The sequence below is a fragment of the Pantherophis guttatus genome, chromosome 16 (assembly GCF_059756535.1).
Source record: "Pantherophis guttatus breed Tessera chromosome 16, ASM5975653v1, whole genome shotgun sequence".
NCBI lineage: Eukaryota > Metazoa > Chordata > Lepidosauria > Squamata > Colubridae > Pantherophis > Pantherophis guttatus.
Window position 1 is genome coordinate 394,969 of NC_142078.1, and position 14,264 is coordinate 409,232.

The 14,264-nt window shown below is 50.2% G+C and overlaps 1 protein-coding gene across 12 annotated transcripts in view; it reads right to left on the bottom strand.

The window, feature by feature from the left end:
* Positions 1-1,521: 1,521 nt before the first annotated feature.
* VAV2 (vav guanine nucleotide exchange factor 2) overlaps positions 1,522-14,264 on the bottom strand; it is a 126,622-nt gene continuing 113,879 nt past the window's right edge. For 6 of the 12 annotated variants that reach the window (XM_034427190.3, XM_060691358.2, XM_087879702.1 and 3 more), the window contains 8 exons: positions 12,967-13,041; positions 12,412-12,464; positions 10,041-10,157; positions 9,379-9,466; positions 9,161-9,284; positions 5,213-5,299; positions 4,679-4,833; positions 1,522-4,441 (listed from right to left, as the gene is read on the bottom strand). In XM_034427190.3, the coding sequence (XP_034283081.2) occupies positions 4,394-4,441; positions 4,679-4,833; positions 5,213-5,299; positions 9,161-9,284; positions 9,379-9,466; positions 10,041-10,157; positions 12,412-12,464; positions 12,967-13,041 (747 nt within the window). In that variant the 3' untranslated portion in view covers positions 1,522-4,393. The remainder of the gene's footprint in view (positions 4,442-4,678; positions 4,834-5,212; positions 5,300-9,160; positions 9,285-9,378; positions 9,467-10,040; positions 10,158-12,411; positions 12,465-12,966; positions 13,042-14,264) is intronic. The other 6 variants (XM_087879704.1, XM_087879703.1, XM_034427193.3 and 3 more) reach the window with 4 other exon arrangements.

A 14,264-nucleotide genomic window follows, 5' to 3' on the forward strand; every position in this document is an offset into this window, starting at 1 on the left:
GCAGCCCTGTCTAAGCAGTTTACAGAGTCAGCCCAACAATCTGGGTCCTCATTTTACCCACCTTGGAAGGACGGAAGGCTGAGTCAATCTAAATGAATAATTCTATTCAATAAAATTTAGGGATGAAAGATTACAGAAGGCCTACAGAGAAAAAGATCCTTGTGCAGAATGCTGAAGGCCAGAAAGAACAACTGAAACTAAAAGAGAGGAAGAAAATACTGAAAAATTAGATGGAAAATTTTCCAAAAATGATCATCTAAGCAAGTGAAAAGGGATAAATAGGAGACCTCCAGCAGAGGAGGACAGAATTATAGATGAAATGAATGAGTTGATTTGGGATGAAAGTGAAGGAAGGAAATGCCGGCACTCGAAAGCTTTGCCTGGGGGTGGTCGCGGCCGGCCATGGGACCGGATGCAGAAGACGGAGCAGGTGTGAGGCTACAGAGTAAATGCAGGCCAGGCAAAGAGATCAGATTTGGCTCTTAGCAGCTGAGTGAGAAATGGGTGAAGGAGATGGTCTGTATTGATTTGGAGGAAGAATAAGAACTGAGTTATCAGACATTTGCATAGATATGGGATCAAAGGGCTGCTGCCAAAAGGAATATAAAAAGAGCAATGGAAGCAAAGTGTAGATTAAAATAAAATTTGAGTTGGCAATAAATGTATCTTCAGTGTATTGCTGAAAACATGAGAGGGATCGGTCAGGCCAGCATCTGCCTCTGCAGCTGATGCTGCATTGTTGCAGTAAATATTAAACAATTGCAATGCAGGTCTGAAATTAATGTATTTTCAAGTTTGTTACGCTAGAATAGAAAAAATGAAGAAAGCCATTATTAGCTTAGCTCTGAACTGCAGCGAAACATCAACACAAGTCAATGAATCTTTGCACTTTAGTGCTTATAAAGATGGGAAATTGGTGAAGATAATTTAAGAAAAGAAGATAACTTGCAAAAAGTGTGTGGTCTTGCAAAAGAGGGGGGAAGGGTGTGAGTGTGTGTGCTTCTGATCACTTGGTTACATGGAAATGAAAGCTGGACTTGTCCAGAGAAACATACAAGGATTCGTTTAAAACATACCATTTTATAGTCAACTTGTTACTCATTCCGTATTTAATATTTTATCTTTGCAGCTGGTTCATTTCAAAGCTGCCTCCAACTGCAGCAGCATAAATATTTTGAGGCGGACCAACAGATGCGACTTCACTGGCAGCAGGGCACCTGTGGGCAACTTGAAAGAAAGGTTGGGGACAAAATTTATCTCTGCGGTCTCTAGGAGTCAAAATGACTAAATGGCACAAAATCATAGGAAAGATGCCTGGTGTGTACAGATGCCAGGTGGCCCAGGAAACCATGTAAAAGGAGGGGAACAAAGGAAAGGTGTTTGCTAGAGAAATCTCTAAGTGTTGGTAATTGAGGATATTGTATATGTAAATATATTACCATTTTTCATCCATCCCTTCCTGGCCTCAATTTAGGACAGTGCAAAAAAGAAAATAATAAAAAAGAGACCAACACATCAGAGAACTTTTTCCGTATTGTTTTCCCATTATTATATTTCTTTTTAAAAACATTTTTGCAAAATCAAAATATATGTACAATATTTTGCCCTTTTAATAAAAATCCTTTTTCTTATTCACAAGTAGGAGAGTAATTAATTACAAACCAAGCACCTCCTGGGGGGAAAAAGACATGTTACATCAGCAAACAAAAAAAGCCTTCCTTTTTTCAATCAAGAAATAGTTTGACATTTCTTCAGAAGGATTACCTCATAGTACGATTGCATTATGTTCCCTAGTTTTTTGAGAAGAAACACCTCTTTTCAGTTTTCCTCTTGCCTAACCTCATTTTCCAAAGTTCAATGGATTTCTGTAAGGTCTGAACGTCTCACGTCTCCCGGGGCTCACTCAGTGAGGAGTGGGCTTCACCCTCGACCTCCCAGTCCTGGCCCAACACTTCTCTTGCCCTTGCAACTCCACCATGCCAGCTCCTCCCTCGCTTAGTTCACAGAAAATGCAGGCAGGTTTTGACTCAATGGTTGGCTTTCTTTTGCTTGTACTTCTCCACAGACGGGGTCACAATCGATCTCCTTCTATTCCTCCCACACCTTCCCCCACTGCATCCACTGGGGGGGGGATTCTGGAGGGATCCAGAAAGAGGGGAGAGATGCAAGAGGTGGAGAGCAGGTGCCTCAAGCCTGGACTCCTCCTGGAGGCCTCGGCCCCATCTGCAGCACAGAGGAGAAGCTATCTCCAAGAGGGGAAAGGGGCCAGCTGACAGTTAGGAACACACTGCATGCCCTCTCCTCTATCACTGGGTATGCTGCGGTGGGTCCTCCCTGGTGCCTTTATGCCTCTTTCTAATCCTCTCTAATCCTTCAGGAGGAACTGGTGAGCGGTCTGGGAGATACGAGCAGTGTATTTCTCCGCTCTGGTTCTGCAAAGCATCTCTCAGCCCCAGCTCCTAGCACTGAATCCACTCCAGACAAAAACTAGAGAGCAGCAGAGAGAGAAGACAAAAAGTCTCTCTTCTGCCATCTAGTGGTCACTGGGGTTTTCACAGACCAGACAGACAGACTCCTCACTCCTTTCTCCTACCTACCTACCCCTCAGTTGCCTCAGTCTATGGGGAGAGGACGGGTGTTAGGCAGCTGAGCTCCCTCACTCAGGGGGAGATTTGCCTGATGACCCAAAGAGTTCTACAGGGATCCCATCCAGCTTTGTTGAGATCAGCCATAGTGGGGTGGGGTGGGGGTGACCTTCTGCTTCTCTCTGCCACACGTATTTCCCTACATGAAAAGGGCAATGATTGAAAGATCTCCCTGCTCTCTGGCCTAGGGCCAGCCCCATTTCTGGAGGGACAGCCATGTCAGGGAATGGTCGCTTGCCAGGCTGTCTGCAGTGGGCAAAAGGGGAGAAGCAGCCTGAAAAAGCCAAGAAGATTTTAAACTTCAGGCTGATTTCAGGCAAACCGCGAACCCGCTGTGGGGTTCCAGACCTGCCTGGGCATTCAAGCACAGATTTGCTGGGAGCAGGCAGACAGGGGTGTGCCAATCCCAGGGCGCTATGGGGCAGCAGCTTCCAGGAGACTTTGGCCTCTGCCCCCTGGAGAGGCCCAGCTCCTGCCCACAAGCAGCCCCTTGGCACCAAAGCCTTTTGCAAGAGAGTGGAGGAAGCCAGGGAAGAGGCTCAGTGCCCAAGAGGGCTCCCTGAAGCATGTTTGGAAGGGAAAGCTGAGCCGTCTTTACTGCCTGGACATGGCCAGCGGATCTCCCCAGTCTGAAAGGCAGAGAGATTCCTCCTTCGCGGCAACTCCCCAGAGTTTGGGGGGGTGGAAGCCGAATGCTGGAGAGATCCCTGCGAGGGATCATTCTGTGCGCATCTGTGGCAGCCGTCTGGACGCCGCCTGTTCTATTCAATGCTAATCCTCTTTGGCAGCCTCTTCTCCCAGCAGAAGCTCCTACAGCTCTGAGGGGCCCTGGATGGATGGAAACTGTTTTGCCAGCAGGATGAGCAATAATGCAAAGTCCTTCTGGGGAACTCAGAGGGCAGCGGTGCCATCAGGAATTGGCGGGCCCTGAGAAACCCAACCGATGCCAGGCCAAGCTGGTTGTGTGACTGGCAGAGGTTCCTGGAGGCCACGGGGTCCATTCTGGCAGCCAGCTCAGACAGGTTCCCAGGACTGATGGAGGAAAGACCCACACAACAGAGGGAGAGGCAGCCGTGGAGCCCGGGGGGTGCAGCCACATCTCTCTTCTACTTCCTTCTCTTCAGTCAGGTGTTTGCACCGCAGTCCCTGATTCAAGATAGGCTCAGGAAGAGCCCCAGCAGTTCTGGGGATGCTCACATGGTAACCGGGTGGACTCTTTCCTCTGGATCACATTTAGGGCAGCTTCGGTTGGCCCACAGCCACAGTGGACGCTGGGACTTGCAGAAGCCTCCCTGCACAAAATTCCTAAGCTAAGGGCACTCTTTGCAAAATCCTCCTGTGCCTCCCAAACTCTAGAGAAGCATCTCTGCTAGCGCCCCATCCAAGCATCAGACATTACCAAGCCCATCTTCCACACTTCAGAAGGCTTTGTAGTGCAGCCACTTCTGGCCAGGCCATCGGGTCCTGCCTACCTTCCTTCCCCAGAGGCTTCGAGGTTTTCTGCAAACAGCGTTTGGTTCTTCTGTGCCAGGAAATTGGTGGGAGAGAAGCAGCTGTGCCTTGCCCATGCGCACACCTGCTCCCAGCCCCACCGCTGCACATGCCCCTCATGCACTCACACCCATGGACTGGGGAGTGGGCCAGGGAGGGTCTCTTCTCGGTGCTGGAAGAACAGTCTTGTTTCCCTCGGAGGCCCAGAGATGGGCCGGGGCTGCCCTTGGGGACAGTAGCTCTTGCCAGTCTGGGCATCATTGCACCCCCTCTTCCTCCACGTAGGTCGAAGGGAACCAGCCAATCTGCAAGAAATCAGGAGGGAGCATAAGGACGGAGGGGCAGCCCAGGATGGGACCAGGCCAGGCCTGGTGGGGAGGGGCTGGGAGGGCTTTTATGACTGAGTAGGCTTCAGAGAACAGGGCCTGGCACTGGCCTTGTGCTCAGCTGGATGCATCACTGCTCCCTGGCTGGATGCCCCCTCCCCAATTCGGAAAGAAAAGCGGCAAGAGAGGGCCATGCCCCTTCCAGAGGCTACTTACTCGGCCATTGGCCTCTCCCTTCCACCAGCCTTGATCCCCGCCGATCCGGCTGTAGATCTTCACCACGTCCCCTTCCTGCAGGGAGAGCTCCCGCATGTCCCGGGCAGCAAAGTTGTACCTGGCCACTGCAGTCCCGATGGCCCGAGGGGTGAAGACTGATGGAGGGAGATATAAAGGAAGAAGAGTGAAGGGGCTTCCCATGGCATGGCCTGTCCATCTCCCAAGACAGGCGACAGCAACGTCAACACGTTCTGTGGCTTCTGGCTGAATTTTTCTTTCTTTCTGGCCACAAGGAGCCTTTCTCAGCTGCTATTCGGCTGCCCTGCCAAAGCTGGACTAGGACCTGGTGGCTGATCTGCCAGCTGTGGGCAGAGGGTCACCCTGTCCTTTCTTAAATGGCCAGCAGATGTCACTGTTCTTCAGCAAATGGATGGGGGCCTCTGCATGCATATAGATATATAGATATAGATATAGGTATTATACACCTACTATATTTATTGAGAGAGAGAGAGAGAGAGAGAGAGCTATATCTACCTGACCAAAAAGGAGTGGAGGGATTCTGAGAAGTGAAGTGGTGGCCCTGAGGACTGAGAAAGGAAAAATTGTAGGAAGCGCAGGCAGCTGCAGAAAAGAAGTTAGAGGGAAATGAAGGCAGCAGGAGAAAGGGGGGGGGAGACAGTATTAAAGGGGGACATTTATGAAACGGGAGAAATCAGCAAGGCAGGGGAAAAGCCCACCCAAACCACGCGGCTCTTCATGCTTCGGCCTGACAGGAAGACAGAGGTGCTCTGCGTGGCTGGCCAGCCTCTCAACCCCGACACCCTCCGGGCAGTCTCTCCCGCTTCCTCCCCAGGGGAAGACCCCACTGTGGGCTGATGTTCACAGAGGGAGCCAGGCCCGGAGGGGAGCAAGCAAAGCATCTGCCTGGGAAGGGCACTGGTCCCCTGCAGGGCCAGGGAAGGCTGTCTCCAGAGGAGCAGGCCCAGCAGAGTCAGCATGTGGGAAGGATTTTGCCCTTTCTTTAAAGCACCAAACAGCAGTTGCTCTCAGATGCGTCTGCCCAGCAAGGGCCGACCAGACTATGAAGCGCAGCTCGGAGCAAGTGGGCAGCATCTGAAAGGACCACTGAAGGCATTTGGAATCCCCTCCCCCCAAGAGCCCAGATGCAGGATCAGCTTCAGCCACACACTTTCTCCTCCTCCTGGTCAAAATGAGTTTTGGGGATGAAGCCAGAATCACACAGGAAGCACCGCCCCAGCAATCTCGGCCCGAGCCATAAAAAACTTGGATGGAGCTTCCGGGTCCATTTGGCCATCGGTCCACTTGCTTGCCCACACTCAGAACAGCCCCTCCTTCATCACTCACCCCTCACCCGCGGGAGGAAGGGGAGACCTTGTGGTCAGTTGGGGAGTTTGCACAGATTTGGTGCTTTCATGAGAGAGCACGGTGGAGGGCAAGGAATTCCTGCTTTTTCCTCAGGGGTGGGGTGGAGGGAATGTTTGACATTCTCCCCATCAAGGCTCGGAGATATCTGGCAAAAACCCCTCCCCTTTCAAAGCGACTCCAACGTTCTTTTCATAAACTCAAATTCAGGTATTAAAATCGTTCTGTTTCAGCCTCAGGACATTTAAGAATTTCTTTGGTATTTCTGTGATCAGGGCCGGATTTTCCTATAGGCTAACTAGGCTTCATCCTAGGGCCTCAAGATCAAGAGGGGCCTACACAGTGGTGGGATTCTGGGGGTTCTAGGTGGCTCGGCCGAACCCTTTGTTAAATTGCTGGCTCGCCCGCCCCTCACCTCCCACCCGCGCGGCGCCAGCGGGTAGGCAATTGTGGCTCTTTTACAACCTGTGGACTTCAACTTCCAGAATTCCTGAGACAGCTTGGCTGGGAGTTGAGGCCACAGGTTGTAAAAGAGCCACAACTGCCCACCCCTTCCCTAGCCTGAGTTCCGCTGCCTGGGATCCACGTGGGCTGCCACGTGGTTCCCCACCGGCTCTGGACGCAAGAGAGCAGGATGGAGAAAGCAGCTTCCACGCCTTCACTCACCCTCATTCTCTGCTCTGTTGGATCGCCGGCCGTTCGCTTACCCCGCCCACTCCCCATCTATTGCTGCCTCCGATGGCTAGAGGAAAAAAACCCTTCAAATTCTTGCTGCGGGGCTTCAAAGGGCCGCCCTAGAGCCAGTGGTGCAGCCGAACTCTTTGTTAAATTGCTGGCTTGCCCCACCCCTCCGCACCACTATTTATTGCCAATAAATAGTGGTGGGTGAGGGGCGGGGGAGCCAGCAATTTAACAAAGGGTTCGGTGTTTTTTTGTAATTTTATTGGCCCTGGAGCTTCAGCATAGGCTAATTGGCCTCCCGGCTCTCAGCTGATTTGTCTCAGCTGTTTTGCTCAGGGCTCTTCTGCTACCTTGCAAAGAGTGCTGATTTTTTTCCCCCTAGCTATACTGAAAAACGAAAGAGAAAGTAAAGCAGGCTGTTGGCTTTGCTGCAACATTGGAAAATTAGGCAGGCAGGTTTCTTTTTCCTCACCAGAAAAGGTAGGTGCAAACAACGGGAAATTTAGGGAAAAAGAGGAGATTTTAAAACACAAAAGAAAAAAAGCTCTATTTAACTAGGGAATTGTAATAATTGAGATACTATTAATTGTATATTTCTGAAAGCAGAAATGGTTAAGTTGTGGTTTGGAGGAATATATGGGGGAAATTATTTGGTTTATTATTATTGGTAAATATAATTAATTGATTTGTAAGAAATTGGATTGCATGGAAATAATTGGAATATTCATGTTCATATTGATTAATATACAAAAAAGGTAGTTATATAACTAATTGATTTATATTAAAATGTTGAATTTATATTAAACAACTGTAATATTACATAATTAACCAATGTGAGGATGGATATAAAAATAGATGACAATGGGAAGGGGTATAATATAGAATAGAAGGGAAAAATTGAATTTGATTAAGATTAGAGATGAGGATGAAGGGTAATATTGGTTTTTTACAAAAATAGATGAGGAATAAATATGGCAAAAAGGAAATATAGAAATTGTAAATTTAATTGAAATGACTAAACACTGTTTAAATTTGTGAACCGGCCAAATACTCTGTTCAAAGAAAATACATTGTATGTTTTTATGTGTGTTTCTAATTATTGTTATTTATTCATATTTGTTCTCTTTTATTCTTTAAAGTTTAACAATTCATTCTTTATCTTAATATCTTTATATTTGTTTGGGGCTGGCTTTCTTCCCTTTCATCTTTTTTATTGTACAGCAATCTTTCTCCTCAAACCTACCATCCCTCTCTTTTCTTTCCTTCTTACTTTCTCTCCCCCACTCTTCTTCTCCTCCCTACTTCCTCTTCCTTTCTCCTTCTCCTCCTCTCTTCCTCCCTCTCTTACCCTCACTCCTACTCTAATTTCCCTTCCCTTCCTTCATCCCTCTCTATTGCTGTATCCTTTTATGCATATGGACTACTCAGAGGGCTGAAAAAGTTATTTCTGACTGATCCTCGCACTTTTGACCAGTCATCGAACTTACGACTGTCTTCACATTTTATGTTTTTTTCCCTATCTTATCACCATGGTGAAGAGAAGCAGTTGTGAAATGAGTGACATGGTTGTTAAGAAAGCTGCACGGGCATAAATGTGACGATGGTCGTAAGTGTGAGGACTAGTCAAAAGTGTGAGGCCCAGTCAGAAATGACTTTTTTCAGCCCTCTGAAAAAAGTCTATGCACATAGCCACGCCCACCTGGTCACATGACGAGCTAGCCACGCCTACAGTCACGTGACCAGCTAGCCACGCCCACCCAGTCACATGATTGCCAAGCCACACCCCCAACTAAGCCACGCCCACAGAACCTGTTGTTAAAAAAATTGAATCCCACCACTGGTGAAAGGGCCTCATAAGTGGAATAGCCTAGGGCCCCTTTCAATCTAAATCCGGCCCTGTCTGTGATTATATAGAGTTTGAGATGCTGCCCTGAGTTCCTTCTGCTGGGAGGAACGCAGATGAGCTTCCAGAGAGGAAAAGAGAAGGAGGGGCTGTCTCTTTCCCAGCCCCTCCCTGCTGGGGAGAGTTTGGCAGCTGGGGGGTTGGAAAGCTGGAGGTTTGTTGAAAACACCTCCCTCCAACCCACTGATTGAAAAGCAGCCACTGGTTAGACTGGGCCCTTGCTGGGCTGAGCCACTATGGTAGTTGCTCTGTGTGAAAAGCCATGGGGTGTTGGGTCTTGAAAGGTTGGGAAGTGCCCCATCCCCATAGCAGGAGTCTTTCGACTGCTGGACTTCTCTGCCGGCCAGACAGACCTTCAGGAACCCGCTGGTGGGGCCTGGGCCTTCAAGGGGCATCCTGGGGGTGCCAGCCATGCAGCCACAGGGCTTCTACTTGTGGGAGCAAAAGGGGGGGGGCTCCTTTTGCAAGCTCTCCATCTGCTCTGTGACCCCCAGCAAGGCGGAGAGAGTCCTTACCCGGGGATCGAGCTAAGGTTCTTGAGGCCGAACGTTCCCGGGATTTGTATGGATACTTCAACGTTGTGTCCAGCTGTTTGAAGCTCTCCTTCAGCGAATGGGCTTGGTAGTACTCCACCAATTCCTGCAGAAGACAGGTCAAAGCCCATGAGCCCCTTGAAGCCCCCAGGAAGACCAGGTCCAAGACGGGGCTTGTTTTTCTCAAAATACCAACGTACCAAGAGGCTTTCAAACTTTTTTGCTTCTGTGATGTGGATCCAGTTATCTTTTTCAACCACTTTAATATGCTTGACCTCGTCATTAAACCTGCAAGGGAGAGGGCAGAGGTTTCAGAAGTTCATCACAGGGAAGTTTCCCACCCAAAAGCCCACCCCGCCATCACCCCCCCAGATTTGCCCCATGGAAGAGGCTGGCAGAGCTGGGCTTAAACCTGCCAGACTTTAATAGCCAAAGGTCCCATTTGGTGTGGGTGCCCCTCTGTGCTGAAATGCTGGAAGGTTTGCTCCACTGGGGAGGCCAATCAGGCCAATCTCTTGAGGGCTTGAGGTGTGAATGTGGTCTCCCAGGGAGGACCATGATCCAGGCTAATTTTGGATCCATTATTGGAAGCAGAGAAGTTATCTTTGGCAAACTCTAAAAGCAAGAGCTCTCCTTCAGCAAGTACAAAGAGGTTTGCAAGGCCAGTTTAAAAAGGGCACCACATGGCGCTTGCCCCAGGGCCACCCCTTAAGCCATGTGTAACTCTTTGGAATAGGAAGATAGGAACGGTCTGGAAACTAGCTGGGGTCCTGCAGGGCTGTGTGAACCCATCTCCTGATTTTGGAAGAGGCCCTGTGTGCCCCTCAGGGGTGCGAGAAGGTGCTCTTCATGAGCCACTGACTTGATGCTGATAGCAAAACGCTCGGCTTCGGCTGGCCTCTCCCGGATCAGGTAGGTCCCGCTGGCATGCTGCTTCAGGAGGTTGTCCGTCTGCTGCCTCTCCATGTTGCCTGCAAACCTAAGAGCCACCCTCTGGGTTAGGAGAGATCCCCCTTAGATACCCCAGATGTCCCCTTGATGTTCCCAAGCTGCACTGGTCTGCAAGGAGGCCCCTGATGCAGAGAGAGGAGTTGGGAAGCTGGGTCTTGGTCATCGGAGGCTCAGCCTGGGGGCAGAAGCAGCCACGCCTCCCTCTTGGCAGCTGGGTGTTTCTGGCCCTGCAGGGCTTTGGGGAAACGGGGCCTTGCCTGCCGGAGCCCTTGGCAGCCTCGATGTCTTCCCTAGGCAGGTACGGAAACGTCCACTAGCCAAAAGCCCAGCTCACAGTTCAACCCTGAGCTGCAGAAAGTCTTCCATCACAGGGCTCTGTATTTCAGCCCCGCCTTGCCCACAAAATCCCAGAGTTGGAACGGAAGGGCCTGAATCCAACCCATAATCCAGCCCCTCCTTTAGGGAACTGCCCCCCCACCCATCTCTCCAGATCATTGAATCTACCATCCAGCTGGTTTCTCCTAACACTGCTTGCACTCTGTGGCCAGAGAGAGCTGGTCTTTTCCTCCAGTGTGACAGATTCCAGAAAGTCTCCCCCACCCTTTAATTTTTCTTTTCTCAAGGCTCAACATCTCCACCAGATGCTCTCCTTAAGGCCTTTCTCTGACTCTCTTCTAAGTTCTCTGAAGACTTCTTAAAGCTCAGCACACAGAACAGGGCAGCACCAATAAACAGATCTGGCCAAGAACTCGGGAGTTCTTCTTTCGTGGCATCTCTGGTGCTGTTGATGGAGCCCAGCACTAGATTTGCCTTTCCTTCACGGTTGGCTCGTGTTTAATTTTAACAAATGATTATTTCAGGGTTGCTTCGTCAATAACATATCGAGCCAGCTACATCTACTCTAATTTTTCTCCATTTAATTCTTGTTTCCTATATAGCAATTTGGCATCCATCTCTGTAAAATTATATCTTCTTAATCTCAGCCATTCTTTAACCTAGCAAAATTAATTTAAATTTTATTCCCATTCTGAATCAGCGGCGAATGGGATGGTCTGAATCAGGCATCCCATCATGGAGAGGAAAAGGCCCAGGCTGAACCTCTTGGCCTCTGATGGGAACCTCCCTGAAGGTGGTAAGGAACCATCAACCATTAACAGAGATTAACAGATTAACTAGATCTTTGCCCAAGCAGGAGACCCTACACCATTTCTGACAGAGGGCAGTCCAGTCTCTTTGAAAGCCTCCAGTGATGAAGCTCCCACAACTCCTGAAGACATCCTTGGGAAAAGCTGGGTCTCATGCCAGAATTCCCTTGGAACCCTTGGGCTTCCCCTTCGCACCTCCTGCTGCTCCAATCCCAAGTCTCTTCAGCCACCCATTCTCCAGTTAACCTCAATCTGCAATCGTGCACCTCTACAAACTTGGGGGACAATGAGGGTCTCTCCTCTGGCTCCAGGTTGTGGCTTCAAGCAACACCTTCCAGAAAACCCCCAAATGAAGAGGAGGCCCCTTCAAGATCAGGACTCTTGGGTCCTTGCCATCATCTATCCTAGGGCAATAATCCCTCTGGCTGAAGAGGCAACAGCACATCGAAAGCCACAAGAGGCTCTGGCACGAAGGAAGCCTTCCTTACTGACACAGGGATAAAGCTCTTTATTCTGTTTGAGCGAGACTTGGGGGAAAAAAGTCTTACAGCAGGGCTCCCCAACCATGTGAGGAGTCTGCTATTGGGCCGTGGAAATGAGTAGTGAACGCACGCACGCACTCTCTATTTGCGTGAGGGGCAGGTGTGCATGCAAGCCACTTGTGCAAATGGAGCTGTGATGCACACTTGCCGGCCACTCATGCAAAACCATCTCCCCATCCCCCAGTCCTCAAAGCTGGAAAGGCTGGGGAACTCTGGCCTACAGCACAGAGAGGGTTGTTTTTTTTGCAGGTGCTTTTTCTTCCTTTTCACAGGTGCAACTGGGGAAGTTTTAGAAAACCAAGAAAGGCTTCCACAAATATGACTCTCCAAATTTTGGGAGCTCTTCCAAGGAATGCCTGCCAACTGGGCTCGGAGAGAAACAATTCACTTTGAGGGCCTCCCATTTTATTCCTCACAGTCGGAGTGCTGGTTATTTTGAAGAGCGATGCTGAACAGAGAGCTGGTGGCACCCAGCAGACAAGAAACTGTCCCCACATCCCACTCGCTTTGAATTCCCACTACCACGATCTCCTCACCGATGAGGAGATTCCAGATTAGTGGGAGGGGCCCAGCCAATTCCACCCAGCCAACTCACCAGGGATACGTGGAATAGTCCATCTCTCGTGAAGGAGGGCGGCTGTTGGGAGGCTGCAGCAGAGAACATAGCAATAGCACTTAGACTTACATACCTCTTCACAGTGCTTCACAGCCCTCTCTAAGCGGTTTGCAGAGTCAGCCTTTTGCCCCCAACAATCTGGGTCCTCATTTTTACCCATCTCGGAAGGATGGAAGGCTGACTCAACCTTGAGCCGGTGAGATTCGATCTGCTAAACTGCAGCTAGCAGTAGCCTGCAGTACTGCACTCTAACCACTGCGCCACTTCGGCTCGGCTCACAAAGTGGTGATTAGGGGTGAGGTGGGGTGAATTCTACCAAATTCTTCCCAAGGGCATCCCATGCAGGGGTGGTCTGAGCAGTGGGACAGAAGACCCCCAGTGCCAGGAGCAGGGAATCGGTCCTCAAACTAAAAAAAGGGGGGGTCAGCCCCTGAACACAGCAGCCATTTGTCCAGGGGCTCAATCATGGGGTGGGGGGGTGGGGGCATGGCCTTGATTGTGGCTTCTGCAACTCATTGCCTCCAGGACTCTTACCCGCGCATCCACTGGGCAAGGCTTGACCAACGAGCTGGGGAAATAGCCAGATTTCTTGGACACGACGAGCCTCCCCTGGAAGAAAGAGAAGAGTCCCTCACAAGGGTCCTGTTGTAGCCTGTCAGCCAGGCAGCCAAATCAGAGGAGGAGGAGGCGTGGGAGTCAGGGCCAGCATCAAGGCAATCTGAGAGCTCTGAGGGGGAAGAGGGAATGGAGCTCTCAGAGATGGAGGCAGAGGCGGAGTCTGGGCCGTCTGTCAGCCCTCAGATGGACAGTCAACAGCCTCCAGGTCTGGAGGTGGCTGATGAGGAAGAGGAGGAACTGCTGGGTACAGATGTACAGAAGGCAGAGGAGAGGAGAGCAGTGGAAATCTTTGGGCTGGTTCTTGGGACGGAAGAATCAGTGCTGCCAGTGAAGCCCCACCCTAGCTCTGGGGATAAAAGGCAGGGGGTGGAGATGAATAGATGTGGCAGACAACTGTTCATCTCCCTGCCAGACAGACTTGTTAGCCTGCTGTGTGAGAGAGAGAGAGACTTTTTGCCGGGGCTGCTGACACACCTAATAAAGAGAACAATTAGGTAACTACAGAGGGTTTGTTATATTTGGGAGCCGGGTCCCTCCTGCTGAGTGGGGCGGAAGGCAAGGGCATAAAGGAAGAAGCAGGGTCATGGATTCTCTTTGTCCACCTTGAGTGTAGGTTTCTTTCTTCTCTACCAAGGGAGGAGATTTTCACTCTCTCAAAGATTCACATAACACCCATCACACAAGTCAACAAGACACAATGATGGTGTCTCTGTAATGTGAACATGTTAATGCAATAGGCTGACTCAGCAAGTGTGCTAAGGGCCCACAAACTTGCTTGGCTTTGCAACCTGGTTTGCAGCTGTGCTTTGCAACCTGGTAAATTACAGCCCGGGATGTGGAACTCCTTCAGCCAACATGTCTTGCTGGCCACACAGAGCCACCCTGCAGCTGTGGGGAAGGGGCTCAGCCCAGGCTTCCTCCTGTTTGGTAAAGCAGCACCCCAGGGAGACTTGAGGCTCAACTGGATCCACAAGCCAGGATGCCAGGCTCCCTGAGTTCAACCTGGGCAGATGGCAGAGCAGGATCCTAGATTGGACAAGGGTGCTGGGTCCCACATGGCAGGATGACTCCCTGCCCCAAATCCTGGTGCTGTTGAATAAACCCAGCAGAGAGAGGGAGGTACCCGTCCTAGCCAGCATCTCCTCATCCTGAGCAGAGTTGAAGAATTTCAGGCCCTTGTTAAAATGCCTGGCAGGTCCAAAGCTGAATTCCAT